Source organism: Poecilia latipinna, unplaced genomic scaffold (genome assembly GCF_001443285.1).
Source record: "Poecilia latipinna isolate Pla-1442-1.1 unplaced genomic scaffold, P_latipinna-1.0 Scaffold600, whole genome shotgun sequence".
Lineage (NCBI taxonomy): Eukaryota > Metazoa > Chordata > Actinopteri > Cyprinodontiformes > Poeciliidae > Poecilia > Poecilia latipinna.
In genome coordinates, this window is record NW_015113216.1 from 1 (window position 1) to 18775 (window position 18775).

At 39.9% G+C, this 18775-nt stretch overlaps 1 protein-coding gene and 1 long non-coding RNA gene across 3 annotated transcripts in view; one reads left to right on the forward strand and one right to left on the reverse strand.

Moving 5' to 3' along the window:
- Positions 1–10: 10 nt before the first annotated feature.
- Positions 11–4887, reverse strand: LOC106953745 (cyclin-H-like). 2 transcript variants are annotated; one of them, XM_015042719.1, is made up of 10 exons: positions 4677–4887; positions 4416–4540; positions 4187–4309; positions 4022–4095; positions 3257–3470; positions 2992–3155; positions 2837–2907; positions 2628–2733; positions 230–293; positions 11–142 (listed from the first exon to the last, which is right to left on the reverse strand). In XM_015042719.1, the coding sequence occupies exons 2-10, from the start codon at positions 4530–4532 to the stop codon at positions 116–118; spliced, it is 960 nt and encodes a 319-aa protein (XP_014898205.1). In that variant the 5' UTR covers positions 4533–4540; positions 4677–4887; the 3' UTR covers positions 11–115. The 2 variants fall into 2 exon arrangements, with proteins under 2 accessions (XP_014898205.1, XP_014898206.1); XM_015042720.1 differs by having other exon boundaries at positions 11–293; positions 4650–4887.
- A 941-nt stretch (positions 4888–5828) lies between these two features.
- Positions 5829–18775, forward strand: part of LOC106953747 (uncharacterized) — a 45096-nt gene continuing 32149 nt past the window's right edge. Inside the window, exon 1 of the long non-coding RNA XR_001426250.1 lies at positions 5829–5964. This is a non-coding gene — a long non-coding RNA (uncharacterized LOC106953747). The remainder of the gene's footprint in view (positions 5965–18775) is intronic.

Here is an 18775-nt window from a genome sequence, read left to right on the forward strand (position 1 = left end):
ATCTTTATTTCTCAAAAAACACAACTGAAATGTGCACTTAATTTTGCCACATTTAGATTTTTTTCCATATAAAATACTGGAGTAAAGCAGGAACTTTCAACACAACTCAATAATCTCACAGGAGGTCTTCATCAGTCCAGTCCTGCAATTAAACAAAATGCGACTGATTAAGATTTCTGGGGAAAACATTTTAGAAAACATTTTACTCAAATGAAGAAAACTGTCTAGCCTCTTCGGTCAAACGAGGTTCTTTGGCAACATGGCCGTCTTCTTCATATCCTCTTTTTCGTTTGCTGCGAGATTAAAAGAAATATAGGAGAGGTTTTACAAGCGGATTAACAAGGGGTGAACTCTGTTTTGTGTCTTGGTGTTGATGCAACCATTTTAAGTGTTATTAGGCATAAAAGTATGGCGTGCCAAATGTGCCACAACCTAATGAAGCACTAATTATTCAAATGTGTAACTAAAACATGGAAATTGTTAGATATTTAAGTAAATGCAACATTTCTTCAGTAATTGGCTGAAATGAATTGTGAATTTACATTATGTTTAATACTGACCAAATATTATAAAAATGTCTAACAGTGACTTTGAGAAAGGGTGGCAGAAAAAGAACATGATGCAATACGTGCTAAAAGTTATTTATTGAAAATTGTGGCACTTTTGGTCCTCCGTAAGGTCACTGAATGGTAGTCTGCTCCTCATCTTCATCGTCCTATAGTCTAGTTTACCCCATTCATACCGGTAGGTGTCCCAGGAGTCCTAACAGAGCAACGTTGAACAGCTTGTGTCTTTCACAAACGTGTCCGTTTTATTTTACAGGACAGAGTGCACCATCATGTCTCTGGCTGCTGCCATCCAGGTAATGTGAGTTTTAAGGATTTCCACCTGCAAATCCTGTAATCAGATCGCGCAGCCAAAGCGACGCCTCGTTCCACGAGTTGTGAAACTGAAGACTCCGAGCGAGTCTGTGCTTTTACTGTGCGCATGTGGCGGTACAAACGCAACGTGACTGTCCTCTGTGGGAAACAAACAAAATCCTCGCTGCACAACTGAATATCGCCTCTCCAAAGCCCTCGTCTGAATCCAAAATCCGTCAGAAACTTCTTTTTTTTGTTGTTGTTTGACGCGGAGACCTTGCGGGAGAGGATCTTGGTGCACTGCGCTGCAGAAATCTGATCTTTTCTATCCTGGTGTTTCTATCACTTCCTCACAAGTCTTGAACCAGTTATGGGAAGGGAGCAGACGTAACGGGCTTCCTGTTTGGCTAATCCTCTTTGGACAAAGTGTGGGGAACGTGTCGTCGGAGGGGAGAGAACCCAAAGTACCGAAGTAGCGATTTCTGCTGTCATCAGGGAATTCAAACACAGCACCTCTTTCCAAGACAACACTAGCCTTAATTCCCTTTCTACTCACAATCGTCCTTTCACCTGATTTTTCTACGCTACCAAACCATTGTAACTTACACTGTATTTGTTTTTGTTTTGTTTTTTTCCTTGCAGCACGAACCCAACTTTTTATATATACGTATATGCTGCTTTGTATGTTATGTAGTTAGTCTTATAAGGAAATACCGTGTTTGTGTATGATATAGCATAGAAGTGCTGAGAAAGCTGCATACCTAGAACCTGTCCTGTGCATGTATTAACCCTGAATGGATCGTGCTTTAGTGCGTGGGCCTACATATATGCTGCTCTAACAAACCATCACCTTTACTCCCTCTCTATGCCTTTGGATGAAAACAAAAAGCTTTAGCTACATTGCAGTTTTTTCCCCCCACCTCTCACTCCGCCACCACAACAGGTGGCGTTTCCTCTGTGCACCTTTGCTACGACTGTTTCTCATACGGCTCCACTCCAAGTCGAAACCACACACACGGATTCGTCGACCTTACGAAGCCGTAAAGTTCGGCCTCAGGCGCCCGCCCGCCCGACGGCTCGAGTCGCTGCAGAAGTCCGACCCTGTGCCTGCCGTAGCTCGGACGTTTACCAAACAGTTTACTGTAGATGCACTTAACGATACCGCGGACCTCACAAAGTGTTAGCAAACCACCGGAGAGAAATGAGTCACAACCACTAAGCCTATAAGTCGGCAGCCGTACCTGTGTCGGATACGCTTTACGGTGTGAATGATGCGAGTAGTGACGCAGCTTCTCTGGATTTCATACAGCTGATGTGTTCCTTTTTATTTTTCTACCCGAGACTGAACCTCGAACCTTTTGCATCTTAGATACGACCTGACTGAAATAAAACTGTTATTGCATATGACTGAACGCCTGCGATTATTCACTTGGGCATGAATGTGTGAAGAACACAACCAAATGAAATTGAAAATAATGACGTAAGATTACAACAGTGGGACGGTCTTCAGGTTGTAGTATAAAAAGAGACTGTATTTTACATGTAATCGTAATTTAAGTCTAAAACTGTTGGTGCCTCCAATAGGAAATTTAGGAATTTTCAAAAACTTTCAATAGAAATCACTCTACATCATTGTCTTTGGTTGAATTCTCATTAGTATTTCAGGTGCCAAAGTTGTTTGTTGCCTAATAATTGATGTTTTGACTGTGTATTTCCCATTAGAAAGCATGAAACAGAGTTATCCCAGAGCTTTCTTCATCTCCTTACTTGCTTGAAGTAGCAAATTCAGCGTGAATCCTCTCCAGCTTGTGTTTGTAAGCATTCACCTCCTCCTGCTTGGGAAGGTCATACTTCTTCAGGAGGGTTTTCATCCCTGCATAAATAAAAACGAGACGCTTGAATCAAATCAGAAGTGATGGTTGCACAGCTCAGCATCGCCATCTTGTGGAGAGGAACTGAAGGTGGCCTTGACTCACGTTTCATGGAGTCATACATCTTCGAAAGAGTCTCTTTGTCCTCTTTAAGGCCCAAGCATTCAGTCAGGTAGCTAAATGGGGGAAAAAATAAATAAAGTGGTGCCTGACTATATACATTAATTAATGGCAATTAAAATAACATTTCTGATCGGTACCTTTCCATCTTGAGGCCAGCTCTGGAAGCACTGTTCAGAATAGCTGTCAGAGCAATCTGAGACGGAGAAAACAGAAGTCCTGCGTCCGTCATGGCTGCTTGGGTAAGGAAATCGTCGGCGCTCTTCCTCAGCGACTCCGGGTTCTCCAGCATCGGGTATCGAGTCTGACGGGAGAAAAGTCACCTTATGGAACGCCGTATGATCGAGGTTTTAATTGTGAAAGATCTCCTGGAGCGTAATCATAATCAAAACAGAGAGCACACGCCTTGAGGTCAATCAGCAGACCCTCCATGGGTCTGTAGGGGTTGTGGACCACCAGGTGAAAATTGAGCTGCTGGATAAGAAGCAGCTCATACTCTAGGATTTGCTCCGCGACCCTTTCCTGTCCCGCCGGGCTCTCCTGCAGAAGGTTTCCCACGAACTGGGTGCTGGACACGTTGAACTCATCCACCTTACAGGACAGGTATGCACACGTCAGCCTGAAACAAGGGGGAGAGGGCCAAGAAAAAGTAGGTGGAGAACTTTACAGGGAAGCACTGGCGCTAAGTAGCTCAAAAAACAGTCAATAGAAAGTAGGACAAACTATTAAATATCACGGTAAGTTGAAATGTGAAATAATCCACCCATGTAGCGGGATTTACTCATCATTCTGATATTTTAAATGAGATGTTACAGAAGTTACAGGATGTTTGGCCAGCAGATTATACACTAATGGCTGTATATTTTTTCTTTTTTTTTCCTTTTAGGGAGACGGCACATTTACACTGTTAAACAAGCTTTACACTGACTGCTATGCAACATGTCTTCAGTGTTGTCCCATGAAAAGACATAAAATATTTACAGAGTGAGGGGGATGCACTCACTCACTGCATCCACTTCCCACCTGTCCACTATATTTGCATTACAGGTTGTGAAATGAAACAGCCAATACGTACAGACATGATGTTATGTAGCTTTCAAATGATATTGAGCACATATTCAATAGAAACCACATCAAACCTTACAGAACTCCCAACTTGGCAGCACTCACATGATGATCCTGGGGTGATACTCCATGATCGAGTTGTTCAGGTAGAATCTCCTGAAGTACATGATGGCTGTGCCCTGCAGAGGTGAGATTACAGGTGAAACATGCTTGTTCAGTGGTCTGTCTGAGTGACTGCTGCGTTGAGGAAAGCTCGACACAGAAACCTACCACCACAGATTTGGGCATCGCGGGTTTAAAAGCATTGCAGAAGTCCAGCAGTCTCCTCTCGTAGTGTCGAAACAACGCGTCCTCCTCGTGGCGATCCAAGAACTTGAAGTCACCGATACCGGGCTAATTCAACAGAGAATCAAATTGCGATGAAAAGCACACATAATGTTACAAAAAAAAAAAAAATAAAAAAAATGCTGTGGTAGCATTTCAGGCTGCGTCACCCTACCTTTCCACTTTCCAGTGCTTTCCTACGGAATTTCTCATTGGCCATGTACCGCATCTGCTCCAGTTCATCCTCGTTTTTAAAAGTCCAGAATTTCTTCTGTGAGCTGTTGTGGAACATGGTGGTTTCTGTGTCAAAAACAGGACAAACGGTCTCAATAATGTGAAAATATACATGAAAAAATAAAGTTGACAAGAATAAGCAAAAGCCGATTAACGTTACCAGACTAATGCTCACATTTATTCACAACATCCAGCAACTTACGCTCGTGGATCTAGTTACGCATCACTCCACAAAATGACTTTGGTGTACAGCGGTTATGTGCGTTCAGATACACGGTTTAAATTCCTTATAGGGCTACAGTCGATATCTTATAGAGTAAAAACAGACTAAAGTACTCGAAATATACGAATCTCAGGGCGTCACCATTGTTGAACGCCACCATGAGTCTTCCAATGATGACGTATGATTGTACCGTAATACATTTGCTGCCGTAAAGTAGAGTGCTGTGCGCGAAACAATGTTGTATGGGGTGCAGAAAGTGCCAATAGTGTGAAAAAAAACACAAAACAAACAAAATAGGTTTGTCAGCAACGCAGTTTTGCAATTTAACTTTCCCTGTCCAGAAAGTGTCAAGGTTAAAAATAAATAGGGCAGCAAGTTCTTCTTCTTGTAGAGCTTGAAAGATGGTTGGTGAACAGCATGATAGTATTTTACCACCACCAGCTGGTACGAATTGTGGAAACTAAAAACAAGAAATAATAAAAAAAAAAAAAAACAAACAAGGATATGCTCAGGTGCATTCAACATTTTTGAACCTGACAATTTATTTTTGTCTTTCAGTGTATTCATTCTGATTTTAGTCCATAATCATATATGACTATTATTTGAGAGAATGGGGTTTTTGTACAGTAACAACTTATATTATACTTAATATTAAATTTTTTTTGGGAAAAATTCAAAAAGGAAAAAAAAAAAAAAAAAAGGTTGGTCAAAATGTGTAGGTGTAATGAGCCAAAGTATATTTAAAAATAGTTTTGAAAGGCCCTATAATTATTACATTAACCTGAATATGTACCATGTGTTGCAGTTTATTTCATTCAAAACACTAGACATAAATGAAACCTTTTGTTCATACTGAAAAATTAAAAGAAACCCTGTGCTTTAGCTACATACATAAATGCAAGAATGCACAGGGCCCACCTTTGGATGTAAAACCTAACCCTCCCAATCCCACCTCGAGAAGTTCAGAGAACAGCGACTACTCCATGACTATCTCTGTTGGTCAAATGTTTGAATCTGGATCACAAATGGCTGAGCGCAACAACGATCGAATCACACAGTATGTTTAGACTGAGCCACTCAACCCCCACCAGTGTTTCCGTATCAGCCCATCATTTGCATAAACATGAGTAATTTATGAATAATAAATGCCCCTGCACTGAGCCAGAGCCTTTAATTTGCATATCAGCACAGCCTTAGTGCGCGCGTTACTGTGAGCCCTTCCAGCCTGCATAAAAACCAGAATCAGAGAGAAAAAGTGCCTTAACAGGTATGTGCTGAAGACTGTTTTATAATCTTAATCTCCTTCTCCACAGGCGATAAAAAATAAATAACTCGCGTGTGTGTGTGTGTGTGTGAGTGTGGGAGCTCAGTCTGTCCGTAGACGTGTGTGACTTGTAGCCTGTGCGTGCTTGCGTGAATCAGGATTGCAGCGACTCCATCGCTTGGGCTTGCCTGCCCTGCGAATTGCATAAACATGAAGTGCCGATGCATTATTGATGAGAGCGTTGCAACGTTTACTGTACGAGCGCGCGCGCACACGCAGACCGAGTTGTCTGCGTGGATGTTCGTGCCTGTGGTCACACCGTGCCACGTGCGTTTTCGCATAATTCCGTAGTGTGTGATGACTTATTTCTGACGCTCACTCTTGTGCTATAGTTCTGGGTTTCTTTTAGTTGTCCATATATTCTCTTTGTATTCTTGGTTGAAATGGCAATCCCTCTTCCTTACTTACACTGGACCTGCTTGAATAACTGATTTGATGTTGCAAATAAAACCGTGCAAAGGAGGCCTCAGGAAATAGACAACATTGATCGTACAAGCAGTGTTTTATTGGAAATCACACCTATATTGCATTGCCAGTCTCCCCTGATTAGGTTAGCTCCATCCCCTCAGAGCCAAGCCTGCACTCCTGTCTGTTGTACTTCAGCTGTATGTGAAATGACTGCACTGCAGGTCATAGACCCAATGTAGTCAGCTAAAAATCTGCCGATGAAGCTGTGCAAGACGTCAACGTTTTACTGTATGCAGTTTTGTAAACTATTCATGATCCTCGTCATAATGGTAGGTGTAGAATGAAAGGGGGAGGAGGAGAAGCTGGAGCGCACCCACCCCTACGGCCCAAATACAGAACAGCTTTTCTGTTTTCTTCAAGGTAGTAATGCCAAAGCTTGCAAACAATTTGCTTGGATCGCTTTATTTGTCTTTACCAACAGTGGTAGCACCTCTTCAACTGTTTCATGTTATTTTGGTCCAATGCAACCATACGGTCTAATATTATATTGTGAGGTGACTGACCAACAAAAAGTAGCGCATGATTGTGTAATGAAAGGAAAACGATGCACCGTTTTAAAAATGTTTTGCTATTGAAACAGTGAAAGCCATGGAAGCAGTCCACTGCCTGAGTGCTTTGTAGAACTGTATTTTGCAGCAGTTAGAAAGAGTTCAACTGAGCTTAGAGAAATCTTAGTGTAAGTACGCATGTTCAGTAATGGCCTCAGATGTTTGTTGGAGAAAAGCAGCGCAAACAACATCATGAAGACCAAGGGACACAGCAGAGAGGAAGTGGATAAAGTTGTGAAGTTTAAAGCAAGGTATCTGAAAAATGTTGAAGCCATGGATGGGGCTGAATAAAAAATGCAGGAATAAAAAAATGCATTTTTTTTTAATTCAAAAAATAAAAATGTGATTTTCTTGCATTTCACAATTGGACACTATTTTGTGTTGTTCCATCACATAAAAACCAAGGTCAATAATTCATACTAAAATGTAGGAAAAAAAAAAAAAAAAAAAACGCAGTATGAAGACATTATAAATTTTGATGAAGGTTCCCTTGCAATGTGAATATTCATATTCTGCTCCCATCCCCCATAATTGATTCTGCAGTTGCCAGGGTAACAAGAGGTGACAGTGCTCGTGTCAGAGGCTCCTCCAAGGACAGTTGGGTGACATGCCGTGCTGGCTGCTGGGCATCAACTATGACACCTGGGAACAAAATGGCCGCCACCTCTTTTCCTTTTATATGTTCGTTTTATTGTTTCACGTGCTGGCACTTAAACCTTTGTTTTGTTTTTATTCTGTGTGTGTGTGTGATACGGATGATGCGGGATCTTGGTGTGATTGGTGTGACTGAAACGCGCTGAAGAGCTGAGCCGTCTGATCCCCTAGAAAGACGGGCTGGAGAATTTAGAAATACGTCTGGCTATTTGCATGCAGCTTTGTGGTTCAGCATGTTTGTACACTGGTTTTGCTCAGGTTGGCATTAAGCGTTTTTTTTTTGTTTTTTTTCTCCATCCTCCCCCCCCACCTCTTCCTGTCCAGACGCTCCCCCACCGCCTCTTTCTCTCTTTCTGTCTCTAATTGAGCTTTGTGTCTACCTCCATCTCCATTCAAATCCAGACTCATTTGCATACTGCCGCTCCGTGCTGGACAGCTCCCCAGCTGTACAGTACGGGACTAAATAAGGAACACAGACCCACTTTGTGTGATGTGAATACTAAGCAGCCAGGATAGTCATTTTTCTGTTTCCCCTCGAACAAAAAAAAAAAATAAATAAAAAATCCAGCCACCTAAGAAATAAGGGGTAAATAGAAGGGCTGTAGATTTACCAAGTCATTGTATTCAGTTCTAACAAGAAAAGCTTGTGTGTAAGATGTGTTAGTATTTGATAAAACCAGACACTCGGGTGTCAGATTTGCTATATTTACCAAATTCTTTTTTTTTGTTGTTGTTGATAAAAGCCAGAATCAAGGAATAAAATCTGCATTCTGCTACTAATCACATGACAATTTCTCCCATTCTGAACATATATTTTGTTGCAAATTTAATTCAAGCTTGTCTTCCCCTGAGCTTATTCCTACCCTTCTGTCCTATCAAGGCCTCTGATTCTGAGCTCTGTTTTTTTTTTTCTTCTTCTTTAATATAGCCGAGACTCCATCTGCATTGACAAGTTCCAGGGGAACATTTTTCCTTGAGTGCACAGAGATGTGTAATAATGTTGTATTTTGGATACACTCCAACGGCACACTTAAATAGAAAACGTTAAGCCCACTCTTAATGAGAGCCTTAAAACCGCCACAAGGCCAATTTTCATTTCTAGTGTACTGCCGGAGATTTGTGACATTTCAACTCATTTCAGGCGCTCAATCAAAGCCGTGGCTCCAGGGAGAGCAAAGCGAGCCGTGCTCTTTGCAGCAAATCCAACCGTCCTTGGTTTGCCATGCACACGTCTCTTCCTTCTCCACGGTCGCACCTTTGAGAATTGTGATGAAATTCGATGACCCCATTTTAACTTTACCTGGAAGCTAAAGCAAACCGTGCAAGAACACCTGCTGTTTTCTCTTTCTTTTTCTTAATGCATTAGATAAAAACAACAGCAACAACAACAAAAAAAAAAACATAGTCTTTCATTCTCGTTTGTAGATGGCTGTGCTGATTAAGATTTCAGGAAGTGAAAAGCACAGCTTAGCTTTTGGGGGCAGCACAGACAGTAAGGCCCAATGTTTTTGATGTGAATTCAAATACTTTACTGTAAGTTCTCCAAATGACCTGTAGCATTATTGGAAATACAATGTTTGGTTACTAATTGATGTATTTTGTTTATATTTTTATAAGTACTTTGTACGATGGTTTTTAAATTCCCTAAGCTATAAACAGGATCTGAAGCAACTCCTGTTATTACAGTTTATGATACAAAGGTTTTTCTGGTCTCACAAAAGCAAAAAAAAAATATTTTTATTATATGATTTTAGTAAATATTTTTTAGAAATGTATGAACTTTGCCATAAATCGCCTTTCATCTGCAATTTAAGCGTTTCAAAATTCATTGTTAAATTGTTCTAGCTTCGCATGTGGACGCACGCGTGTGTGTGTGTGTGTGTGTGTGTGTGTTAATTCATTTGCGTGAATAGGATTTCAGCGGAGAAGGGGGAGTGTTATGCATCTTAATCTAATTAAGAACTGATGCCTGAATATAGATGATGAATTATGAGCTTAAAATTGGGGGAGGGCGAAGCATGTTTGATCAACTTGCGTTGCCTGGTAACCATAAGCCATTTATTTCAGTTTTTTTTTTTTTTTTAAAGGGGGGGGGGGGGCACCCAAAGATTTAATAAACATGTAGCCTTCATTAAAATGCAAAGCAGGGTGGCAGGCTGCACCTGAAGGACAGGAAAAATTAGGCAGGGTAAATTCTCTCCTTACAGGTGAATTGGTGACCTTCTGCAGCGCACGCCTGCCAAAAATGAAGCCAAAGAGCCAGCAAATCAGACAAATAAGCTTTCAGCTTATTAAATTTTTAAATGGACTGAAAGTGTGCTTGTGCATAACGTCGTGTAGCATTTGGTTTTAATTTTGCTGCCACACCAAAGTGTAGATTTCTAAGTCCTCCCGTCCGCCCCCCCCTCCCTCGACACGTTTACATTTTGGATGCCCAATTCATTTCAGAAAAGGAAAACAAATTAACTGATAGGTTTTATTTGTAGAAGTAAAAGCAATTTAGATTTTAAAAGATCATGCGCATACACGTTTTAAGAGATTTGTGTTTCATTTGCAGTAGCCACAATGTTTTTTATTATTTATATATATATATATATATATATATATATATATATATATATATATATACATTTTGCAAAATCAACCAGCAGGAAATATCTGGGGGGGAGGGGGGGGGTTTCTGTCTTTCTCTGACACTGTGTGGCTTCTCTAATTGACAATGCAAAAATCGGGTGTTGAAGTGCTCCTGCTACAATCACCAGGCCCCCTCCTCCTCACCTCTTTTGTTTTCTAATTGCTGCCATCCCTTTTCGTTACATAGAGCACATTCTTGTAAGTGCATCAGGCCCTGCTGGAGAGCACAGAAGGCTTCCCGTGGACTTTCTGTGGACTTCAACAAAAAGCCCTGTCAGGTAGATCAGCCATTAGGCGCCAGTCTACATTGTCTCTGACAAATTTGACGTTTAAAGTACACGCATAATTCGACAGAGCTTTCTGTGTCGCACAAATTGCCAGCGTTTTTATCCCTGGAAATGTCACAGACGTTGGGTTGAACTTATGTCTTTTTTTTTTTCTTTTTCTTTTTAACAGAAAACATGTTGGAAAATGCTGTTTTGGACCTCTGCTTGGTTAAATTTCAAAAAAATGAGTGACAGTTGAAAATCAGCAATGGTAGAAATGCAATTTCTTGACAATAATAACAATAATGAGTATTGTTAATAATAATATCTTTAATGTAAATTCTGTGTCCAATTTTACACATTGTTTCGAAAGCAATTCAGACGGAAATAAACAGATGCAGAGATGAAGGTTTTTTTTTAAACCAGTACGGATTGTCCGTCTTTGGTGAGATCTGCCGATTGTGTGTTACCATGATTGGTTTTTTTTTTGTTTGTTTTTTTTTAAGATAATGGCACAAAAAATAAGAAATGTGCCCTCGATAGATGTAGTTCTGAATCTAACGGAAAATGAAGGAATTACGAGTTTATTCTTGTTTATGTATTGAAGCATTTCTCCCAAGCTTTTATCAGGTTTGTTAATCGCAGCAGAGTGTATTAGAGCATATAGTGTTAGTTGCTGCACTTATGGGCTGGATAATGATGAAACTTTTTAGTTTTAATGCATTTAATGAATAGTGAAAAAAAAGAGAGAGATTTTTCAATGTTTGGCCTATCTGTGTTGATCAAGATGACCTTGTTCGCTTTAGATCTCTGGTTGATTGATGGATGCGTCATCACAAATCAACTGAAGTATGGATACATCCCAAAGCCCTCTTGATTTCTTTGTCTAGTGGAAACACTGAAGCAAAGTAGATTAACGTAATCATCAATCCGCATAAATGTTTACGTTTCATATTTTTTTCCTGCTCTCATATGTCTGCATATTTGTGCTGAATTATGGTCATATCTTTTAAATTGCATTTCTTAAAATGTTAGTGCAGTAGAACACTAAATACACACACACACACACACACACACACACACACACACACACACACGCGCGTGCACACACACGCAGTTCTTCAAATGTATGAAGGGATTTGCTCGCTCTTTTCACTAGATGGAGTAAGAGCATCACTTCACAGCCTTTGAAGCAGCGTAAACGCTCCCCCCTTCACACCTATTTGTTAATGAACCTCTAGAAATCTATAGTCTAAACTCGTATTATCTTTACAGATTTTGCAGAAGAAGAAATTTGATTTTGTTTTTCTGGTTGACGTCCCTATACAGTAGACTGAAAAAAAAATAAATAAATAACACAAAAACTAACATATGGAAATGTCAGTTCATTTTTTATTTTTTTTCCCCACAGAGTGCGGATTATATGTATGGGTGATTCGCTGAATATTCTCTGCAGCCTGAACAGACCCATCACCCGCTCTGTGTGCTTGTTGTGTTTGCTTTTAACAAAATCACATCCTGCTGTACAATATTTTTGATTCTATTTTAGTTCCTATATCTTTCTCTCATATTCCCAGACTCTCAAAATTGCATTTCTCTGCAAATCATCAACTTTTTCCTCCCTCCCCCCTGGCTTTCCTCCATTTCTCCTCCCACCTCCCCGCTTCACGCTTTCGTTTTAAAGTAGCGTATCATTAGCTCAATGTTGTGTTATGGCCCGCTGTTGTTCGGCTCTGCCCAGCTCCTCGGCGTGCCTGAATTGGCATGGGAAAGAGACCGGGGGAGACTCTGTGGAGATGACAAGTAGCTCCTTGATTAACCCGTACAGGCCGCCTGAACCGGCCCACACTTTGCCCGTGTTCTTTATTCATTTCCCTGCTCCCCTTTTCTCTCAGAAAGAGACCCAATAAGGCCCAGCAGGTGAATGTAAAGAAACGCGAGAGGACTCCCCTCTGATCAGGCTTTTCAGGGCCCGGACAAAGGGCCGTCCCACCTCTTGTACTGCTGTATTAAGACCCTGATTAAAGCTCTTCCTGTTAGGGATTGATTGGGGATGCAAAGCTAAAACCAACAAAACCCGCTGCTGCTGGGGGCCCTGATAATGACTGGGGGCCCCACCTACAAAGCACAGGCTTCAAATGATTAGTGGGTTTTGTTTTCTTAGTAGGTGTGTGTGTGTGTGCTTGTGGGTGTGTGTATGTGTTTGGAGGGAGAAATGAGGGAGGGGCAAGTTGTCTAATCATAACAGGAGGTCTTCAGACAGATAGTGCTAATTAATCAGTAGCCTCAGGAAAAAAAAAAAAAAAAAAGGTTTTTTTCTCTTTTTTTCTTCTTTCTTCCTCTAAACATCTGAATCTTTATTAAGAGTGACAGTGTGCGAGTCTGCAGACGAGAATTGCCGATGCTTGTTTGTTTCTCCTGTTCGTAACTTGATTAGTTGACGTTCAAGAGCCGCACTCTGATTTGAAATACAGTGGGTGAAATAAATATTGAACACATCAACGGTTTTAACAATAAATGTATTTCTAATGGAGTTGCTGACACGATGTTCACACCAGATGTTGCTAACAACCCAAGTAACCCACTTCCGAAAGGAATTCATATACAAATTAGTCGGTAATTATTCATGAGGAATTACTGGGAGTAAGTGTTGAGACACTTGAGATGCATTTAATTCTGACAGAGGGTCTGTTTTGGTAAAGACAGCTTCAAGACGGTACCTGCATACAGAAACTGGCGGCATACATTGTTCATCCTTAAATTCTGGACGGTCTGAGGCCCTCTTCTACGATCAGCTGTTCTTTCTACTGATTTTAGATTACCCTCATGTTGTGATAATTGCCATTCTAGAAGCTTTATGTTATTTCTCTGTTTTCTTGGCTATGTATTTTGGATTGTTTGTCTTAAGGATCCTGTAAGGAATGTCTTGGTAAAATTCTCAAATTATAAAGTTTGTATAAAGTCTCAAATGATCATGTGCTGACAAATAGCCTCTACCCCTTGAACTTTACTGTTGATGTTTTTCTTCTCCAAACAATTATGGTCTCATCTTTAAAATTAGGGATAAGATCCCTTATCTTTTGGTTTTCCACATGGTGTCCAGAAAATTTTTGATAGACTTCAAAATACTTTTTTTTTTTCCAACAGCAGAGACTTGTGGAGTCACCGTTCATTAAAGCTGTGGCGGTTGAGTCAGTTACTTCATGCTCTCATGGAAAAACTAATTTTTGGTCTTTCTTTGTAAGTAGTCTGTGACTTCAATTTTCTTGATTGTTCTTTTGACTCCGTACAGTTGCACCTGGACGTCACTGGTTTATGGTCAAATTATCTTCTGTCTGCTTCTGGTTTTAGAAATACATCGGAAACTATTATCACTTGCATGTTTTGCAACAAAAATGCTGCAGAGATGTTGAATTAACTTCTCGATTTTATCTACCATGAAGTACTTCTTGTGCAGAAGTATGGTCATGAAACATTTTTTATAGGCCACTTTTCAGGACTAAACCAGCTCACATTAACTTGGACTGATGCAGAGGAAGATTGCTTTCTAAATGCAGACAGATTTCCGCATGTTTCTATGTCATTTAGCACATCTATTTTTGCACGTGTTTATTCGTTATTCCCTGCGTCATTCTTCATTACTGAGCATGTGTCATGGACTAATTTGTGTTTATTTCTCTCTATGTGGGAATTACTCGGGTTGCTTTTGACGCCAGGTCTTGTCACTAGACTCATTAGAAATATATTTGCGGAGAAGAATATTGACCGGTTCAATTCTTATTCTTTCAACTGAATATATAAACCATCACAGGATTTTGTAATCATTAAATTATTATTATTATTACTATTTTTTATTTAGGATTTGTATGTATGACAGAATGGAGCTGTGCAATATATCACATTGCAATCTTCTCTGTAATATGAGTGTATATAATGTCACAATTGTAAAGTGCTGCTTGGGTGGCATGTTTGATAGGCTATCAAATTTCATGTGCCATGCATTTCAATTCTTCCCACAAATAGTAGACTCGCCTAGTTGGATGGACTTTTGCTGGATCCAGATCTGAAATGGTACAGCTCAGAGGAAGTGGTGGGAAATGGAAAATTAAGATCAATAAACAAAATGCAAGTTCATCATTGCAATATTCAGTGTATAGTTCAATGAAATGTTTTAAATGTCTACTTTATGTTTACTTTAAAAACTTGATTACATAAAATATAACTTTTTTGTGGTTATATATATATATATATATATATATATATATATATTTTTTTTATAGGCTTGATCCTGGCAATGTATTTTTGATTCCTAACGATTATTAACACTACATTTAGTAACAGGCTTTTCTTGCTTGTTAATCCTGTTATGAGATAACATCAGAAAGACACGTGACGAGGCGGGAAACAATTTAAGCAGAAGACAAAATGCAAGGGTCTGTACGTAAGGAGAGGTAGAGAAAGGTTCTTCAAGAATCCATAAATATTGCATTTCTTTGTCTGATGGATGTTTGACACATTGTCATGTTTCCTCAACAAATTCCACTGTCATGCCGCTCCTTTCGTCAGTCATCTTCCAAACGGCGGATCCTGACAATTATCCCAGAGAAACTCCTGATCAAAACCTCCGTATTCTCCCTGCTGCTCAACTCAATTTGTTTTTTTGTTTTTTTTTGAGGGGGGGGGGGGGCTTTTTTGCATCACTCTTTTCTACTTCTACTCAATCTTAATGTGATAGCCAAATTGTTTGTTGCACCACTCCGAGTTCAAATGCTAAAGAAATTACATTTGCAAAGTGTTTGTGTGATGTATATTTCAAACAATTTGCAGTGGCTGTTTGTTGATGCGTAGAGTATGCAGGGTGTTTGTCAGAGACTCTTCTTGTTACACTGCAGAAAAGTAGAAAACTCATGGTTCCATCAGATCCAGGTATGTTTTTTAAAACAGTGTTATGTTGGTACATTAATTACTATATGCTATACATGCATCTTATTTTACATTTTGCTTTCTCTTTTCTTGAGGTACAAAAAAATGAAAAAAAAAAAAAAAAAACCTTCCGACCTTAATTTGCTCAATGCATATTTTGCAGTTCTGATGATGTGTTAAATTTCATAGAAAAAAAAAAAAAAATCTCCTAAAAGTTGAAGCTAAAAGTACAAATATAAAACCTTTGGTTCAGACATTCCTGGAGAGTTTGAGTATCAGGAGAGCAAAAAATAGAGGCAGACAGGTGGAGGAAGGCGCTGAAGAGGCCCTCAGGCAGCAGTGAGGGTCCTGGGTAGATTGGCTCTGGGGCCCCACAACCATCCTCACATCCCACACATTTTTATCAGAGTAGGGTTAGTGCACCACAAGCTTGCCTATACATTAATATATAAGCACATGCATTCTCATACACACACACACACACACGCACGCACGGACGCATGCACGCACGCACGCACGCACGCACGCACACACACACACACACACACAAACCTAGAAATCTGCCTACACCCACTGTTAGCCTTATAGCCTTTTTAACTTCTCCATGCACCTCTTCCTCCTACTCTTCTGCTATTAGCCTCACACACTCAGAGCGTCTGAATCCACCTCGGAGCGTATACATATATGAATCAGAGTGACGTGCAACTCGGTTACTCTCAAGAACATAATTGCTCTATAGTGTGCAATAAATTGCCACTCCAGATGAAGAAAAAAATGTCAGAGGAAACGGTACAGGAAAATGGCATTAGCGAGGTCTGAGAACAATTTCTAGGATGTAAAGTCATAAGAGATTTTCAAGAAATCATATCAATACAGATGCCCTCAATATTGCAAAAAAACAACATGGTGGAGTATTCTTTAAGAGTAGTTACGTGTTGCTTCTATCCTTGCAAAATAAACAGATTTTTTTTTTTTTATCAAACTCAACATTAATTTGATCAAGAATCACTAAAAATGGAACCAGTTCTTAGTTTTGAAGCATTTAATGAAAAGGAAGAAAAATAAATACAATTACCAGGCATTTATTTTTTCAGAGCCAATCAGGGAAAACCTGTATGATTCCGACCTCTGGCCAATTTATTGTTGCATCTCTAATTAAAACTTTATTTTTATCATTTTTAGGGTTTTTTTGTACACATACACATTTGGAACAGTCAGATTCCCCTTTAACACAAAACGCAGAGCATTCAGTTTGACAGGTGCAGTCATGTAATAATCAACAAAAAGTGGTAATTACATCTATTAACAATTGTTATCATTTGTTATAGAGGTTTCAGTTTTTTCCAATATTTGTTGTATTTGTGAGTAGCAAGTCTTAATGAGAAAGTCAGTCTCTCCATTGTATGGATTTCCCCGACTATCTCTCTCCATTCTGAGAACGCTGGCGGTTCCGGGCCCAACCACCTACAGGTTATCGCTTTCCTTGCTCCTGCTAACAGTACCAAGAGCAGATATCTATCCGATTTCTCCAATGTCTGGGGTAGATCACCCAGGAGCACCACAGCAACATCATATTGCAGATTCAGGTCCATTTTAGCATTGGTTTCCCCTATCACCTCCAGCCAAAAGGGTGTAATCTTTGTACATTCCCAGAAGATATGAAAATGTCCCGCAGACTCATTCCCACAGTTCCTCCAACATTTTGCCTTTTCAGTGTTGTTACAGTGTTTACCTCTAATGTTCGGTGTAATAAAAAAACGTACCATACATTTCCAGGTAAATTCCTTCCAAAGGCCTGAACTTGATGTGTTACATATATTTAACCAAGCATCATCAGTTATTTTTATTTTAGCATCTTTTTCCCATTTTACCTTGATATATGTTGTATCACATTTCCTTCCCATTTGCAGGCATGAATATAGTTTGGATGTTATTTTTTCAGGGGGTTGCATCTCTAATTAAACATAATTTAAAACATCACATTTCATCTGCTGCTGTTTTATCACCGCCCTGTTTTTGTTCTAGAAAGGACGTACGTCCTGCAAGCATTTCTTTCATGCGAATACAGTTTCCAGGATGAAGTTTTTATATAAAGGAAACACCCGTGTTGTTAGAATGTATTTATTTTTGCAGGAAAAATAAGTATAAGTTGTAAGTAGCTGTCTATACTCTGCAACAACCACAAAGACTGGCAGTTCTGACACAACCCCTGTCTTTCACTCCGACCCCCACCTCTGTCCTCGCCCCCGCCAACCCACCCTGAACAAAACGTATCCCTCTGCAGCACAGACGGTGGCACGCTGCCACATCCTTGACCCTCAGTGACAGCAGCGGGTCACAGAGGCTGAGTACAGACTGTGTGTACCATCAAACACACGTGTCACTGTGAAGGACTGCCAGATTGTCAGTAACTCTTCTCAACCCTCCCTGAAAAGTCTCATGGTCCGACTATCAACCCCCTGCTTATCTGCCACACTCACAGGCACGCGCACACAAATCTACAATCAGAGCAGCTCAGTATCCCAGTCTTTTTGACCCTAGTGGATGTGGATCAGTGCAGGAGCACTGACAACTCAGTCTCTGGCATGCCAACATGTCGAGTGACAATGAAGTGATGCTTTGAATCAAAAGTGTATTTGATGCTAAAGAGTGGCTAACCCGATTTGACTGCCTAACGTGATTTGAGTGAGTTCAAACAGTGATACAGGGCTACAGTGTGTGGAGGGAGATGGATCCCTGCCAGCACAATCTGCCTATTCAGTCAGTAATGGAAGCATATGCACCAGAATGAACCTCAAGGTTCAGCATGGAGCTCATCTCAAATGTTAACCATTGGCCTTACATTCATTCTATTCAAGGCTTTATCTCTATGGCTATCCAATGCCCTCTGCTAAATGCTCTTGAACATAACATGCATTTAATGAGGTGGTCAGAGACAAGCACTATAATTCTCCAATGTGAATTTTATCTCATTCAGTACTTATTTAATTATAACTCTTATCCAGAGTTTCAATCCAATATATATATATATATATATATATATATATATATAGCATATTGCAGCATTACCAACCAAAATAAATAAAAGGCGTAAAAGCAAAAGCGATTTTCCTCTGATATGACGTATCTTGATGAGATCTAAGTCTTTGAATTTTGAAGACCTCCTTGTCATTACCCTAATTTTTAGCTACATTTTCTCTATCAGATTCAACTGAGGATTCTTGCTGGACTACTCCCAAAATATAATTATTGCATTCAGTC